The sequence below is a fragment of the Varroa destructor genome, unplaced genomic scaffold (assembly GCF_002443255.2).
Source record: "Varroa destructor unplaced genomic scaffold, Vdes_3.0 BEIS01000004.1, whole genome shotgun sequence".
Taxonomy (NCBI): domain Eukaryota; kingdom Metazoa; phylum Arthropoda; class Arachnida; order Mesostigmata; family Varroidae; genus Varroa; species Varroa destructor.
The window spans coordinates 13,251,182-13,270,022 of record NW_019211457.1 but is presented as its reverse complement, the minus strand read 5'-3'; the positions used below and the strand labels follow the sequence as shown (position 1 = coordinate 13,270,022).

Here is an 18,841-nt window from a genome sequence, read left to right as displayed (position 1 = left end):
TACTCAAAGGAACGAGGCCGAAGAAAGCACGAGAAACGAGTACGATAGCCTTCCGATTGAGAGTTTGATGGACTCGATCATTGGAAGTAGTCCGTGATCCGCATTCTGCTCGCTATACGCCAGGCGCATGAAGTGGATGTTGTTTTCATTTTGTAGTCAGAAGGTATCCTCAAACGAGTATTATTAGTGCTATTCAATAAATGGTATAATAATAGCTTTGTCCTCTTAGGCGCTTGCCTATGTAGCAGAGTCCTTCAGGCTATGTGGCTAGGTCGTGTCAAAAAAGAGTGCTCCAAAGCTCGTTGGAACGATGCTGAAGAAAGACCTCTTCAAGCGCACGTGAAACCCAAAATGGGGCTGCAGGTGGCAAAATCAACGGTGGCTGCAACTGACCCAGATCAAATCCAAGCCAAGATGATTCTTTAGTTTAGGGTTAATTTAGTTAGAATAATAAATAAATTAACGAAAATGTATAGCAGCATAAAAAAGACATAATTCGTTACAGGTAGGTAATTATTCCTAAGGCTTTAGAATGCATATAAATGGCTCAGATATTATTCAGGTGGCTGTAATTAATTTTGTTAATTATTTAGGGTGTAAGGGAGATTTGTCTATGCGCTTATTAGGTTCCTAAAGCTAACAGTGAACGGTAGGTCTTTAGTCAAATTCGGAAATTGTATATCAGACGGCATATGCCGAATTGTATGCTCGACACTTTTTTGAACAATTGCTCATATTTCTGCCTTTAATAGAATCTACCGTTATGGCAATGTAATATATGTGTACGGTGAATACTGTTCACATTAGGCCCCAAGCCATAGCACAAACTTGTCCTGTACAATGAGGTCCGAATTGGTCCGCTTCTGCTTGCATTTCATTGGATACAGGCCTAGTTTCTTTCGAGAAACGGCGTTTTCTCCTTCCAGTTTCGCATCAAGCCCGAGATTGACCAATTGATTCGGTTCTTACCGACTATAGAGGTACCAATAAACCGGTCGCGCTCTAGCTAGAACCTATGTGGGCACGCTAAATTTTCAGCAGATAGCCACGTTGAAGTATTTCCTTTGGGCGGCTTTTTAAAATTAGGTGACCGATGGTCAAAACATCGATGGAGTCTTTTCAGAATCGTGAACCCAACTCAACATGTTTGTTAGACGCTTCGTGTTGAAAAATAGGTAAGATTTAATTTTCCATTTCCGCTTGTCAGGCGTATTTCTTAGGACATAATTGCGTATCTGGAACAAAATTACGTCTACCTCAGTTTTCAGAGAAGTAGCAGACTATTATATTTTATATGAGCCTGCGAGACAGTCGGTGGAGCGATATGGATGCGTCGCCGATTTTATAAATACTATAATTAGATATGCGAATCAATGTCATAGTAGTTGTAATTATCCGTAAGAATGAAGGTCAGTGTTAATTCAGGTAACGTCTTTTAAAAGCTCTCCGAAGTTTATGTTTTGTCGCTAGTGTCTAGCTTTTTCTTTCTGTTTTTGCAAAAAAATCCAACAGAGCTCCTATCCGAGCTCTTCTTTTACTGCTTAGTTAGTCGAGCGCTTAAGAGAATGCTTAAGAACTTACGAGACAACCGACGTCGCTGAAGTCCACACGAATTCTGTACTCACCGCCAGGATCTTAAGCCGAAGTCGAACAATGGCCGTTCGGCATTCTTGTGTACCGGATATTAAAAAATAAAGTAGAACATTCACATTAAGGAAGTCATAGAAGTAACTGTGTGGCAGGTCGAAACTGACTAACTACATATGCGCAATGATTACCCGTACATAGGGTGAATGTAACGTGTTTTAGACGGTGACGTGTAGCATAGAAGAGGTACAAAGACATAATTCTAAAAATACGTTATATTAAAGAGGTTGATATAGGGATCAACAATATAGGCGCAGCCCTCATTTCATGAGGTTTATTGTTTCGGTTGGCAGGAATAGGCAGCAAGTATTTGAGGCTTTTCTTATAAATCAATTTTCTCAGGTCTAGTGGATGTTGTACAAAGTATTTAGAGCGATACACAGAATAAAGCTATATGACTGCTAGAGTTCATCTGAAAATGACAAACTTTGCGGATCAGTCATAGCCTATAATAGGAAATTTAAGAAAATGTCAGTGAAATGAACTGGAATCAATGGAATGACTGGGTCAAGAAATCTGTGCATCGCCAAAATTCGTAGAGGGATCATTTGCGTACGTAATGAATTGCCAAAACACGCTTCTGGTTTATCAGATTTATTCGTCAGAGAACGTATGACAATGGTAACCTAACAGATGTTCTTTCGACACAATTTTTTACGGCATGAATCAAGATTCCCTAACCGAATCAAGGTTCCGATCACTTTTGTAGTGATCTGACTGTATCATTATGTAGATTATGGATCAATTTGAAATCATACAAACCGTTCAGCAATTACGTATCTCGCGTGAAAAGCCGGAACTTGATTTCGATTCAAAACGTGTCACTTCGAATGGTCACGTTACGACTACCAGCATTTAAGCGTGCTTGGTGCCTTAAAAGGCGAATTAACATAGCCATTATCTGGATCTATACGTGCTTTGGGTATGTCTTTCTTCGACCACCTAGTGTCCTTGGCCATTTGCAGCGTTTATTACGAATATCTACATGTCCGTAATCTCTCCTCAGGCAGCTACAAATCATTGCTGAGTCCTTTTAGGTGCTTGTTCGGCCTTAATGGATGCAGATAATACATATCGTATGTATCGAGTAAGCTAAGTCGCGTGAAACATTCGTGCGCGATGCTTGAAAGCAAGCCATTACTTGAGAAGCATCCGTCGGAATAGAGGCGTGGCGGTGCTATTGGCAACATGAACAAAGATATTCGATTAGGGTACAGGACACCCTTCGGGTATTTGTATCCTATTGTCGACCTTGGTTCTTGTACAATATTAGCTTGTTAGGAGCTAATGTAATCTGCGCACGGTAGATATGCTTCTTGTGTTGAGCTCGTATGAGTCGATGAAATAATGCTATCATACGCGTCATGTACGGTTGAATCTTCCACTTTAAGCAGATGCGACTCCATTGTTTATTTTTGTAGGACCCATCTTATGCAGGTTAGGGCCAGGAAACTCAGTGGCTTAGGGAGTTTCGTGAGCGTTGTGCGTCGCAATTTTAAAAAAGCGCCAGTAAAACAGCCGCAATTGATAGATATTGTCATTAAGAAGCTTTGCGGTTAGTTGCGAGTTCACACGCAAGAAATTTGGAAAAACTAATAGTAACTAGTAATATTCCTGCAAAGCAACTCAAAGTCAAACAAAAAAAACACGGTACTACTGATTACGATGGCCGTGGTTCTTACGAATTGATTAGAAGTGTCTTAGCTCTCTAAAGTAGTCGACCTACTCATCGAAGCGAATATGTGGCTCGGAAAATATTGGAAAACACAGCCAGAAAGGTATAAAATTAGGGTTTGGGTTTTATGTCTGGCCCTAAGCCATTGAACAAAACTTCGGATTGCTAGATTCTCGCTGCACGAAACGAAGTGCGTCTTTTCTGTTTGAAATCTAGAGCACCATGTCTTCCCAGACCACACGTTACAGGCAAACTCAAAATTTACTAGGTTCATGACCGCTTGCAGCTTTACCACACGAACAATACAGCCACGTTAAATTTAAAAGTAGTTTCCGTATTGCAAGACGGTGCTTAATAGTGACTGTCAAGTCGCAAAAAATTACCCTTTTTGTTACATAAAATATATATGGATATAATCATCGGCAGGCATATAGGCCTGTGCTTGTACGAATATAAGTACAAACACAAATATACGAAAAAGAAATCAAAAGTAATACGCGATGTTACTTCCGATTGCCTCTTTTTGTGACACGGCCGTAAGCTATTATGCGTTATGAAAGCTCTTTTAGCTATAACCGATCTGAACATGGCCTAGCTGTCCTTACATTTTAACTTGACCTGATTTGCCAAAGTTTCGATATATAAATAAAAAATGATGATTTACGCAATGAGTCTGAGATTTCCGACTTTTAAATTGTTTCGAAATTATTCTCTCAACAGGTTGACTGTCTGGCTTTGGCCCTTCTCCACAGTGCGATATCCACTCTTTCCATTGGAGTTTGACAGTATCTTAAAATTCAACTGGCCAAAATTGGGTAACAGCTTTAAGCAATGCCGACACTTTTGTTCAACTCATACAAGTAGACATATGCAATTTTCATGAGGAGCCGATGTATTTTAAGCCTGAAACCTGAAGTTTTTTTTTTAAATTTATTATCGTAAAATGTAGTAGATTGGAAAAATGAATCGATAGATAATAGATAGAAAAGGGAAAGTTTTTGTTTTGTGCTTTATGTTATTTAACGCTAATAATTTCGATCGATGAACTGTTTGAACGACTTAGTAATCAGGAGAGCAGTTTTCACAGTTTCAGTTTTCGATTCTCAGGTTCGATTCCGGAACGCATTAGCCTTTCTTCATTCAGTAAAAAGTAACCACTCACAGTCGCGTACATTCAACTGCAAGGGACGTTTCCCCTAAATGATACAGTGGTAAATTGTTTACCTAGAAAATTTAGCAGGACTTACTAAAATAGGATCTGAATTTGAAATTGGTCGTAGGCGCACTCTGTTTAGTATCGGAAAAGGCCGTCAGCCGGCTGAAGCAACGATCTTCAGTCAAACCGATAGCATTGCTGCCGTAGTACACACTGTATTAGCTCCATATGCGACATTGTTCCTGTGAGAATTAAACGAACATCTTGTGGAAGAGGTTCGAATGGTTTTCCGTTAGTGCTTTTGATGCAGGACTATATATATCTGGTCTTGAAGTTCAGTTAAATCGGTAAGATGTAGACGAAGATGATTTTTCTCTATGTTTCGGTTGACTCTTGATGACTGAGTTCTGCCGTCAAATATACAGTATAGTATTATGGTTGCTGTTTTTCGTACTGTTCTATGTGTAGGCCACAATGATTGCTAAGCACAAAAGCGAAATTCTATCGGCAAAAGTAGTACAGCTCAACATACCTTAAATTATCCCACTTTTTTTTAATTCACTCTCTAATCAATTGGACCTTGTCGAAAGGAAAACCAGTGTAGACGATGCCTTTTACCTACTAATTGACTCTTCAATTATTAGGCAATTGTCAAATAGGTAAACGCTCCTCTAAATCACTTGTTCGGCTTATATATTGTGAGAAAATTCACTGTCGACGCATAGTGAATGCACTTTCGGATATTTAACTGTTTTTTTTTTCTTTGTTAACACCTAGCTTTTCAATCCATACTCCGACATCTTTTCTACAGATCGTACATTATTATATAAATCATATTGTTATAATGTATCGATTGCGTTCGTTCTACGTTTGAAAAATTTTTAGGGACCTTCTTGTCCAAATGATGCTGTTCTACTTCTTTTTCTATTGCTTTTATCCACGTTTGTGGATATCTATTTTTCTACAGGTAGTAGGAGACGTGCATTACGATACCGAATAAATGAATGTGATAATTTAAACTAAGGAATAAGTTAACTGTAAAAAAAAATAGTCCGCCAAATTGTTCCGGAAGTAGAGCAACCGCGATCGATACAACCACCATAATAGCAAGATCAGCACAGCTGGATTACTCTAGCAAAGCTGGAATTGAAGATACTAGGTCAACTAGGCTAAAGTAAGGAATTGAGACAGATTGACTAAAATCAGACAAACAGATACTTGTAGCGGCGTAACGCAGTTACTGGAATAGCTTTTTACGTGAACTACGAACGTATGGCTAGTTTATATTAACTAGCTAAATGTACTGATGAAGTAAATGCAATGACGTAACCGGCTCGTTGGTTCAATGTGCGCTGTAAACGAGGCTTGAAATTTTTTGTTGTTTTCTCGTCCAATCAAAGCTAAATACAAACGTTTTTTAGAGGGGTCAAATAGGGCTGTTTTAGAAGTGCGCCGACTGGAGGAAAGATGTGCTAACTCTTTTTATTTGCATTTTTGCATATTTGTGTCTTTAAAGCAGGGACTATCGGCCAGCCAGAGGTTTGGTCATATATGTATATGTTAAATGTGCGGTGCAAACTGGTGTGAAACGGAGAGCAGGTCGATTAATCCTGCAGCAACGTATGAATCACAAAGAGTCAGAGTAAAATAATAAAAGCCCCTTTTAATTTAACCTGGATTATAGACTTTTCAAATTGTATTTACACAGTAATAGAGCGCGCACGTTGGCTCTCGACGTCCTGTATACATACACATACACCTCATGCTGACACATACCCATCATCAACTGTGTACTTGCTTCATTTAACGTATATATGTTGTAGTAAAAGTGATACCTAGCAAACAATTTTTAGATAGGTTTGCTGAAATATTCAACGAGTAACGGATTCTATGATTAATTTTCCTTTTTTTTATTTTTAATGTCTTTCGCATTACAATATCTGTGTAGATTCACGAGTCACTTATTCATCATCGTTTCACAAATTTTTTTTTAACCTTGTAGGCTTTTACCTTTACTGTGACTATTCACTCAGTTACATTACCCTGGTTAGATACTTTCTTTGAACCTGCTTTCTCTATTCAACCTTCTTTTTTACACCGTTTTCTATAATTATTCCATTCATGATTCAACTTACTCTGCTTAATTTTTTCCAGCCGAACGGCGCGACACGCATCTATCTAATGTGGCACCTAAAAAGATTTCCTCTTTACGCTTTATTCTTAAAAAATGTGTATAAATAAAAACAGATATTTTAGTGATTTTTTATATAGACTGGAAGTGTCATTCCTGACAGCAGTATTTCCTAAAATATATAATATTATATATCTAATGTAAGCACAATTCACCGCAATTACATCTACAGTCTACGGGACCTAAGTCATTTTTATAGTATTCCCTTTTTTTTAGTAAAAGAAAAAAAATACGGCTTGCCTCGTAAAAATTTTGTTCGAATTTTCTAAAAACCGATTTCGGACATGCGGATTTTTCATTTCGTCCCAGGTCTTCCGGCGCGAAAATATTTGGTTAATATTTAGCTAATGACACATTGTTTTTTACCGTAATAAGTTTATTGTTTTATTCTAAAAAGGGTTGAATTTATTTTGGTATCAAAAGTAGCAGATTAGAGCATGCTCGTTACCATAAGCAGCCTAATGTAGATGCCATGCCATGTATATATACACATGGTTTTAAGCAAAAAATTACATACAGAGCATACATACAGGATATACGTTAAGAATATTACCTATCTAACCCAGTCATTATCTTTTGTAATTTTTCATTATAATACGTTTTGTGTTATGTTTCAACATCTGTTCCTTCATTTCCCGCCAAACTTATGGATAGCTGAATATTTTTTCATTTTTCCTTCGTGTTCTCATGTTTTATCTAAGCTGAATTTCGCGCAAGTCAACAATATGTTTTTCCATTAAAAACCAAAAAAACAAAAAAACAACCAAACCTCGATCGGAAACAGTACAACACAGTTTATGTAAACATTTTCAAAGATTGTCTCATTTCGATCTACAGAAGCATTATTTAGAATCTACAGACAACGCAACATTACCTGGGCCGCCTACAGGCATTGCTAAGCACAGTAGAAAACAGCAATAGGTAAGCACAACACGACGGGTAGGGTTATGCTGCATTAAACAATAAGACGGAAAATTGCATATAGTTTCGAGCTGATTGTGCAGAGGCACCCGTAAATTAAGTTCAATAGCTTGAGGTATTGTAAAGTAATGACGAAATATTCCTCTTTAGGTAATGCAGCGACAAACTGTCTCATTGGTGCTTAAACAAGTAGCATCTTGAGATAGCTCGTAGGCAGTATCCTGCTACATCAGGGTCTTGCTGAGTTAACACATATTAGATGAATCCTAACGAGCCATAAGGACAGCTATGGAGACAATGGTTATTTTTACGTTTTTGCATGATCGATTGCACTCGCACTATTTACCATAGTGGGAGGCAGAAATTAGTTGACTAAATCTTGGTCCTAGTAAACAAGTTCTGCTCATTAGAACTTGCAGAACGTAGGTGATCCAGATATAACCCTAAGCATCTGCGTTACTTTCGAAGTAGAAGCACCATTCTTCTGTGGTGCTGGCTTTGGCGGGCGCTTACTTTTTTGATGATATCAGTCCGATTGTAAGTAAACAGCGAATAAAAACGGAACCAGTCCTCGTTTATGGCATACCATACCACACCATGATAAGAATATAGTTGATTCGTAGGTCACGGCTGCCACGCAGTCAAGTGAGGGCTATGAAAAGCTAATATCCATTGCAAAATATATAGAGCAAAGCAACCAGTCAATTAAATAAAATATACGTAAATAATTAGGTTTTCGTTCCTGGAGCGTTTATAAAAAATGCAAGCAAAGTGAAGATTTTTGTCAAAACAAAACAACGTTTGAAATTTAGCATGGATCCTAGATGAGCCTGAGCTAGATAACTAATCCGAGGATCACGCTCGAAATTAGGTTAGGTGATTTATGCGTGAGTCATGGGACCTCTGAGAATTCAGCAGGCTACCATTCTCTGAATCAACACAAGATTGCTTTATAAACGGTGTGTGTAAACGAGGTGCGTAGAGAAACTGGTCCAGTTGAACTGTTTTGAAAGTGTTATGGGTTTGTTATCTGGTACCAAGCAACAGAAGTACGTTTTTCGTTAGATACCTCTTACTTTCATTATACGAGAACTTTTCAGTCGCGCACATCAACAGAGCTTGCTATGGCTAGCGAAGAATGTTTAGATATTGATACATCCGGTAAACATAACGATGGCGTCCTTACCAACTCTGCAACTAAAATCATAGTGGTTCGCAGTATGGGATCCCAACTTCTTCCCCCGTACCGTCGTATGGAAACAGCCATAATATCTATACTTATAGCTCGTCATTGATTAATTAAAAGAAAACATCGTACAATAACGCTCTAATTTGTAGGAAGACTACGGTTACCGGTGCCATCAAACTTCTACATCATGTTACCTTCCCCCAAGTATGTTACATAGTAGTAAGATATTTCCCAGCTGGTCGGTGCTAACCTCGACAATTGACGTAAGACAATTCGTATTTCCTATGAAGCAGGCTGTTTGAGGCGTGGTGTGTCTCTAATTAGCATTCGTAGTGAAAAACGCCATTTTGTTCCCTCTATCTGATCAAGGACGAAATACGAAAAATTCGGGTTTATTCATAATCGCAGCCTGCGATGATATTGGATGTGACGATTGGCAAACGAACGAGTTGTAACAGCCGCTCGAACTAGGAGTATTTCAGCACTAGCGAGCATCCATCGTACTGCGATGAACCGCTAATAATGGTGGTTATATGATCCGTTGATTGAAATACGCGTCTTACATGTGGCATTTTTAGGATATAGTCTTCTAACAAGTTCGTAAAACTCCATCAGATAACCGAATCGGGTCATGTGACCGCCATCAAATCCACATTGTGTATATATATTCCCTAAGTGCAATTTTGTTCTTCTTATGATAGGGGTTAGATGTTCTGTCTTTGTCATATTTTGCGTAGAAATGTGGCATGTACTGTAGACCAAGAAAGGAAGCAATAGTCCGACGCTAACGCCAGCAAATCTATTTCCGAAACGTTTTTTCTTTTATACGAAACCGTCAAATGTGTTCATTGTGCTGACATGTTCATCGCTACCAAGATGTCAGCGGCCTGTTCAAATCAATCGCAAACCAACGCCCATTGCCAAGTGAGTGGTCAGGACATATTTATTAGATATTGATTTTGATCTGCATGAGACTTTTTCGTGCTATGCCTTTCGTATCTGTTTGTAGAGGGAACATAACTTCATTTACGCTATGCAATTCATTCATAATGTATATGTCCGATCGATAAATCAATGTCATCATGATCATGTGTGCGTGTGTGTCTCTCCAGGCCATGTGCGAAATTTAATGCAGAAATTCTATTGGCCTTATTTCTAGATTTAACAAATTGATAGCAGGCGTTAAGGTGCTTTAAGAGAAATCGAACGTTAGCAGGCTCAGTCTTAGATTTGTGCGTTCGCTACCCGTTGTGATTATCTCTAACGAAACGTTGAAACTTTAGATTATTACTAAGCCTTTAGAGTTTGGACAGTGTTTCCAAAAAAAAACCAAAATTAGTATAGGCACTGTATTGTGTTGAGGTACTGACTTCAGTCACATACACAGAACACTTCTTGAAGCCAAACTTTGACAAAGGTCATCCTATAGTCACCTGAATCAAACATAACCATTTCGATAATCACCGTTATCGTAACAGACCTTAATAGCGATAATTTCAACAGGTTGAAGCAGCGTTTTCGAATACCAGAACAACTATAATAATAATGTACATGACGCAATATAGATGATCAAACGTTAACTCAACAGAATAACCCTTGAATAACAGAACGTTTAAATCGGGAAAAAATTTCATCACATTTTCAATGACAATTTTCCATAATTTTCTTTGCAGTTTAAATTTCAGGGTGTCCTTATACGTTTACTCGTAATATGGTGCTCAATTGCAATACTTGAATCCCACGAAAGTGTCGGTAATCCGCTCGAGTTCTCGATCGACGGCTTTGGAACGGTTCAAATGAAGCAGGCAGCTACGATCACGACGCCGAAATCTGGTTTAGCAGCAGTTAACATTGACAACAATATCTTTGAGGGCGTGCTAGCAGAGTACCCCGGATCATGGGTACTAGTCCTAGACGATCAAAAGAAATTTTCCGGCATTGTTAGTAGGGACGGTCGCAACTATGAGATATCTTTCGAACGACATTTTCCGAACGAACAGTTCAGAGTAGCTGGCTATGGGAATTATTCGCGACGGCCGGAAGTCACGATTAACGAAATCGACGAGGAAAAATTTTACACGGACCCACTGGGTCAATGCGAGCGTCATCTGCCCGTAGTATTCGCACCAGAACCACGAAACGAGGTGGTCGTCGTAGGATTAAAATCCAACGTGTACTGCAGGTTGCGGATGGTTGCAGACCATACATTTTTTCGACGTATCGGTCAAGGCTCCCTGGAGAGGACAGACATAGAAATCGGTTGGCTTCTCAAGGCTTTAAACCCTATTTTCATGAACACGGCGTTTCACGATGATGCTCGCAAGTTTAGGCGTATTGGATTTAAGATCGGTAACACAACGGTGTACCAACGTCCGCATAATGACCCAAGCCACTTTAACAGCGCGTCACTGAATATGTCCATCGATAGAATGTTGATCTCATTTTCCACGAACGAAAGTGAGGAAAACTCCGATGCGTGTGGAGCCGTCCTCTTAACCGCTAGAGACTTCAGCCCTTGTAGCGAGCTTGGACTAAGCTTCGTGGGAAGTGTACAGACCGAGGCAGGAGTTTGTGCTCGGCCAAGACTAACTCCTTCTGGAACAAGGATAACTCCGAATGCGGTAGTTGTCACAGCCGTTTACCACGGAGAACTTATATCGAGAATCGAACTGATCCGGGCTTTGGCTCATGAACTGGGCCATCTGTGGGGTGCCGAACATGACAGAGACGTCCACGCAAAAAAATACATAATGTCTGATTCTACCGCAAACCTCAGACGGGTGCAGACATTTTCCAAGGCGAGTATAGAGCAAATGTCGACGTTTCTTAAATTTAGACAAAGCTGCTTCGAGAAGCTGGGATCCTGCGGCGATGGAAAGGTCGACTCGGATGAGTTCTGCGATGAGGGTGTCAGAGGTGGGCCCTGTTGTACCGAGCACTGCCGTCTAAGGTCCGAGGCACAGTGCAGTCAGAAAAATTACGGATGCTGCGAGGAGTGCAAATTCGCTCGAGCAGGAAAGCTTTGTCGAGCACCAAATCACAGTGAGTGCCTACGTGCCGCAAGCTGTTCGGGTCAAAGCGAACATTGCCCCGTAGCAAAGCCAGCTCAAGACGGCTCCGAGTGTCGAAATCGAGGCAGATGTTTAACCGGTGTATGTCAAGACTATTGTAAATCTATCGGTTTAGAAAGCTGTCGGTGCAACGGGTTGAACGCCTGTAGAATCTGTTGTTGGCGACACGCACGATGCGAGCCGGTTAAGCTAAGTCTCGAAGATGGCACCAAATGCGGGAAGGGCGGCGTTTGCGTCAGAGGCAAATGTCAGGACTACTGTGCTGCCAAGCACATGGAAGACTGCTTTTGCCCAGGGGTTGATGCGTGTAAGAGATGCTGTCTCCACGACGGGATATGCGGGCCAGCCCATGGTAGTAATGGCTTGCCTGAAGGAAGTCCATGCTCCGTGCATTTGAGCAAGGTCTGCCGTAATGGTACTTGCATTAAAAACGAAATCATGCACTTCAGTGGCGCAATTAAACGTCTACTTAATGAACGCTTTCTATGGTTAGCTATCTTAGCGTTGATAATAAGCATATGTTTAATCCGCTGTTACTCGCAGCCGAATGCTGTTTTTAGGTATCGTTTGAGTGAGCCACCGCTCGATGAACTCGCGACCCATCGAAATATTAGAATTGACGTCTCGATCCGAAAGGTGCCAAACTAGAACTCTATTATTATTGTTCTCATCGTTGCATCTAGCCATTTTCCTATGTTAGATAGGGTAGTAATTGTCTTTATCGCTTATTGACATATTTATCTAAGGAGACTATTAAATCACCATTATTAGACCAGGTAAACTAAAAACAAAAATTGCCTATCGTGGGTATACATCACCATACTCTATGACATTCCCATCATTTTCGTAACATCGTCACCTTCAGTCTTCCACAAACTTGGGCAAACATAGATTATTTAGATACAACGAAACCCTGTCATAGGTTTATGGCTAACGTATTTGCCTGCTAATATTAGGGACACACGTTGTGGTCTAGGTTCGACACCATCGCGCATAGACAGACACAGTTCGTTTAATGCTGGGAGTCAGCTATGTCATCGATTGTCTAACGGCGATACCGGTTGTAAGACTCGACACGTACAAAGGTAAAATGAAGCCTGTGATTTTTGTACAAGACATATATGTACTTGACAGTAGGATAGCATGCTGCTACAAATCAACAATAGACAAAGCACGTTTTTTTGAGGTAGAAACAAACAAAACATGGATCATATTCTAATCTCAAACTTGCGGGCCTGCATGGTATATTTTTTTTGTCAGGTCAAGTGTAGTCTTAAGAAAATGGTCATAGAAATGGAAACTGGATTCATTTTTAAACTCGAGAATTATGTACGTCAGAATTGTGCAGTCTGCTCTTATGATTCCGCAATTTTAGCGCACTTATTACGGGTTAGCCGGGTAAAAAACTGATTGTACTCAGTTCTATATGAAAATCACGATTCTAACTGATAGATGCTGGCATACTTTTTACGTTTTAAAACATTATAGGTACTCTATTATGCTATAGGTTTAAAGATCCTATGAAACGCGACTGGTGCGAGCTTATTAATAAGTTCTTTAAAGCTAGTCTACGCCTACCTACTTCGCTCATTGCAGAGTATAATTATATATTGATTGTTAGTTAGGATGAATCGTTAACATAAACATCGACTATTGCGAAAATTGGATCGCTGGCCTGCGCAACTTCGATCATCTAGTGGTCCGGAGAAGCCTAAATTTCGCTATATCTATGCATATTTATAGTAAAAAATAAATTTTACACCATGAAATTGTGAATTATGAATCCTTATTAAGCTTCTTTGATATGATAATAGAAGGATATTTTTCAATGAACTCTATAGTTAAATCGTATCATCTAGTTCGGCCACGTCAGCAATGACAAATGACATAATATGTCTTTATAGTTTATGACCATAGCGCTGCTAGGAAAGGCGGGGTTGATTTACCAGTGATCTCAATATTATGCGGCAGCTTTGATAGCAGTAATAATGTACATCGTGTCGTTCTATACCGGCTGGACATTCTTGAGTGGTAAGGCAGTACATAAAAATCAACCTCTAATACGATTCATTCCAACTTTTATCAATTAAATCTATTCATACAACGATTTCAATCATTCGCGATTCGTATTTCACTCGGGACCGGCACCTCAATGGTGTCGTGAAGGTTATAAAAGCAGTAAAAATCTACGCGTTAAAATTGAAATCGAATAATAATGTTCGTATTTGCGAGTGACCTTTATTTTATGTTGGTCTGTGAAATACGTCGGATTCGTGTTACGGCGTTTTTCGGCAAAGATTGTTGCGTCCTCAACGCTTTATTGTAGTAAGCGACGTCGCATCATCCATAAATTATGTTGCGATTTTTCAGGTAGCGTTTTTTCGAGTTTGCAGAAGCATTTAAGCTCTGCTTACGAATTGTTGCCGCCTTTCGAAACAGAGACCTGTTGCCAATAATATGATGGGAATTACTTCGAATATCTCACGGAATAAATGCCATAATATCGACACCGACAAAATGTATCTGTAGGCATTGTCGATTCTAATAGCTGTATGATTAAGAAAACATCTGGCTCGTATCGGCAAATCGAAGCTGGGTCTTGTTGAATTAGGCTAATATTGATCGCTGTTGCCTCAGTAACGCCTTGTCTTAGACGCCTGCTTCCAACCACGAAGCGGAAAAGGTATCTACAACTAGCTTTAACGTTACCCTCATAACATCGTAGAGACTGAAAATTTAGGCACGTGAAAGGCTCGCGAGATGGTCGAAGTATGAGACCGGCCGTAAACACATAAAACAAGAGGCCGGCCGTCCACATCATTGCTTAACTAAGGCAATAGCATCGGACGTCGAACTCAAAATATTAAGTAGCAAATGCTAGAAGCATAGCGACGGTTTTTCAAATTCATGGTCTGGGATGACCGGATGGTAGCTAATAACGATAACTCTGGAAGAAGGGCTGTTTCGTCTTTTTTATTAGAAGTATTATATATAATTGTTTCCTCTTTCTCTTTTTTGATCGGATTTCACGGTTAGCACACTGGTCGAAGTCAAAGGTTTTTTGCACCAAGGTCCCGATTTCTTTACGGATCTCTTCCTGCTACAATTTCAATTGTTCTTGCATCTAGTTAATAAGATTGCCAACACCGATAATCGTATGAAGTAATATCAAACTGCCGCAGATCTTTCTAATCCCTTTCATTTTTGGCCCAGTTACAATGATTGAGGCAGACAAATATTTTAGGTGTAAACTACGAAATATGCCTAGATAAGACTTTCCTCCACAAGCTTATAGGAATTATAGCAATCCTGTAATATATGTTAATATAGTACATTAATATGAAACAAATATTTCATGCAGCTTTATCAAAACAGATCTCAAAGATTCCGATAAATATAATTGGTTGCGACGCATATCGCTCGATCATTTCTAAGTCAAACTGAATCCAGAATTTACATGTGTGACCCTGTGGGGTATCCGACTGCTGATAGAAATATCTATCGTGAAATAATTTCATAAGAGAAAATTACTCTCGATTGACCAGTAAATGGTACGGGTGTGTGCATTATAATTGTAATATACAAAAACAGCAAGACGGTCAGCATACATGTACTGAATTAACCCGAAAACAAGAAGGCATTAGTTCATACAACGGCACTGTACTTTTTAAGATGAGTAAAATTCTATATAGCTAAGAAGTAACCCGGACAAAGTATCATATGCTCATGGTACGATTCATTAGCACACTGTAGCCAAGCGGGCAAAGGAAAAGGCTCGTTGCTATGTACAGCATCCGTACTGTCTCTTAGAGACGAAACCTGTCCCCTACTGAAATTAGACCTACATGAAAGGGTTTAAATGAAGAAGTTTTGTTCCGTGTTAAATGGGGCCTCCAACCACCCGAAACAATGCTCAACGGTAATATTATTAAACATGAAGCTTAAAACTTGTAGACGTTTATACTGTTGATACGCAGGGCCCAATTGGTACCGGATGCGGCACTACACTAAGGCAAGCCCGCGGCATTCACGCCAGTATGTTACTGAAATTATCCCATGGATTTTAAGGCCGATGTACCCATAGAGTGGCGAGAGTTATCTTGTGCCGTTATTAACTTTAAATAGTGAGCGAAGAGACGGTTCGTCCTGGACCTTCTTATTCATTAAATCCGATTAGTCCTACAAGTATGTCCCTTCGACAGGATTAATAATCTTCACTGTTTTCAAGCAGGAAAAAGGCGCCGATAAAACAAAATAAAAAAAAAGCCAACCAAAACTCTATCCCCCGACACGCTCTAACTTTAACAACAGTGTAGCTCTTTATTGTAAAATGCCTTCCAATCACATCAAATATGGCGCATTGTCTTCAATGTCCAATGCGTTCGCTTGTCCTATGTGAAGTTTGCAAAGAGCCAAGTTTGCCAGCTAATCAAGCCGCTGCGCTCTCTTGGGTCGCAATATATAGAATACAACTGTGATTTCGATTCAAGTTACCCCGCTTAATGTAATAAATTATAATACAATTCAGTTCGGGTTTGTTTGGCGGTTCTTTGCAGTCGATGGTGACTCTTGACCGGCTGACAACGGCAGAACGATACGGCCTACGCAACAAACCTTCGTACCGCATTTCCGTGCAGGACAGTATGATCGATTCAGCTAACTCATGGTGAGCCTTTTCATAGTTCGTACTGCAGCACGTTCTGTGAAAAATGGTGAGTTTCCATGCCATGTAACAAAATACATCCAGTATATTCACCATTTCAAAAGCATGAATGTCCGTTATGTATAATATTTTCTATACAAATCTGCACGGGTCCCCTTGCACCTCAGTTTTCGAACGAAATTTGAAGTGACAACTTAACTGTTACGTGGTGCTGGAATATAACGTTACCACGAAGTTAGTCGTTTGAATCTGATAAAAATGAACTCTGTTGACGTAGCAAGGCTCATATAGGCAAGCTTAGACTGAAAAGTATAAACAGGTCGGTAGTGCCACCCGATAACTTGATGATTCGAAAATTTTCCTGATAGTACAACGGTGGCCTGCTGGCTTCTTTAATTTAAGGGTGTTTAGTAAGGACGCCTATTTTCAAAATTTAAAAGTGCTGGGGGATAGTGGTCTGAAGCAATACATAACAGTAGTACCAGGCGTACATCTCTTACATTTATTTGACGGTTGCAAGAGGTACCTACCATTACCCGTAAAGCCAATTACATCGAACAAGAGCTACTGTCAATATCAATATATTACGAGCTATGATGATTTAATGTTAAGTTCTTCTACGTGATTTTTTCTTAGTTAGCTGCCAACTGAATCCGACTCGTTTGCTTTTGATGCACGCGTAGAAGGTTGTGTCTTACTCGGAAATCTTTCTTTTGGAGATTTGCCTAAAGAGATCGGAACCTTGCAATACCTATGCATTTCTTTAGGAAATTTAATGCTTATTCTCGATCTCAGAACATGTCAATAGCTGATTGTATTTGCTACAGTTAATCAATATGCTGAATAAAGAGCAGCAGACTACTTAAGGGAGATCACTTTACTGCGAACACCAACCGACCTCCTGATCTATTCAGTTTGTTTCGACCAACGTTATGTATATAGAGTCGAAAGGTGAGTTAAATATTTGCCGTTAGATTGGGTCCTCCAGGTAGTTTCAGTCACTGAAATGATATATCTTTTCTCCATCTTGTCATTGGGCAAATCAGCTTGGACGAAGACGAAGTTTTCCACCCATTTTTTCATAGCCGCGAAAATAGATACAACGCTTCTGTATATGTACGTAGAGATGTATGATACGTTGAACGTTCTGTATGTGCGTTAAACAACATCACGTCCTAAATCAGACGTGCAACAGATCATTTACAGTATATACAGTGTGTAATGGATGATCCCCTTTATGAGGAAGGTATTGAGGATTATTGTAAGCCTAGGGTGACTTTGTTAAGTCATGACGAAACGTGTACAGGAATCGCCGATGTTCATGGTCGATATTACGATGCCATAGACTGTTGCATAACTCAGCTTATTCTACAGTCAGATTTACGCTAAATGATATTCACAGCCCTGAAAATTTTAGTTCACCAAAGTTGTGTAATTTAGAGGGGTCAATCGGTCCGCCCCGAGGATTTCGGCGAACGTGGTACTGGATTTGCCCGCTTTTTTTTGGATCATACCTTTTTAGAACTAATAGGCAAAAATAGTTTGGAAATAACGATAACTAAAATAATTTCTCTCATATATGACGTAAACTACGTATTCACGAGCATTAAGTTCCGCTTACATCAGCATCGGCTTTAGAATAACCAAGATGACCTACAGAACAATGGTTGCCTTTTAATTCTGCCAGAAACTGGGTTTTATGGCGACGAATTCTGTACGTCTAGCTGTTACTGAACAATATCCGGTTCAGCTGCAGTGTTATGATTGTTATGAACAATGTCTTCGCTCCTGGGGGCAAGCTGTGGTGTAACATAGATTCCGGCAGCTGCTTGAAAGAAAACACGATATTCAGGACCAGTGGGTTCTGGCAAAGCCTGGCCCATGACAACCTTATTTTGTGTAATATATAAGCATTTTACACAACGTAGGACTTGATGCTGCCAATAGGGCGTAAACTAATCGTACATACTGATACGTAAGAATGCTAGCATTATATTCAAGCGCTTCTTTTATTCATCCTTTATATATAGCTAGTACGGCCAATGCTACCATCGAACTAGTTTGCTTGTAAATGCTAGACTGCTAGTGATAGCACCATTAAACGATGTTTGATTGACTTGTCCAGATTTAACCAATGGAATGACCGGGATGGCAACGAAAGATGTGCTTTAGACATACCTAACCATTCTCGAGTCTTTTGATAAAAATACTTAATTTCTACATACAATAAGAAAACGAAACGGATTTGGCTACTTAATGGCATTTTTCTTAGATGCTTTGTAATGTAAATTGACAAGGGCGGTATGCATCGCACGAAAGAGTGCTTCA

The 18,841-nt window shown here is 39.6% G+C and overlaps 1 protein-coding gene across 1 annotated transcript; it reads left to right on the top strand.

Moving 5' to 3' along the window:
• The first annotated feature begins 9,655 nt into the window (after positions 1 to 9,655).
• On the top strand, positions 9,656 to 16,520 carry LOC111248881 (disintegrin and metalloproteinase domain-containing protein 17-like). The gene is made up of 3 exons (XM_022801942.1): positions 9,656 to 9,703; positions 10,465 to 12,252; positions 16,407 to 16,520. The coding sequence occupies exons 1-3, from the start codon at positions 9,656 to 9,658 to the stop codon at positions 16,518 to 16,520; spliced, it is 1,950 nt and encodes a 649-aa protein (XP_022657677.1).
• The last annotated feature ends 2,321 nt before the right edge of the window (positions 16,521 to 18,841 follow it).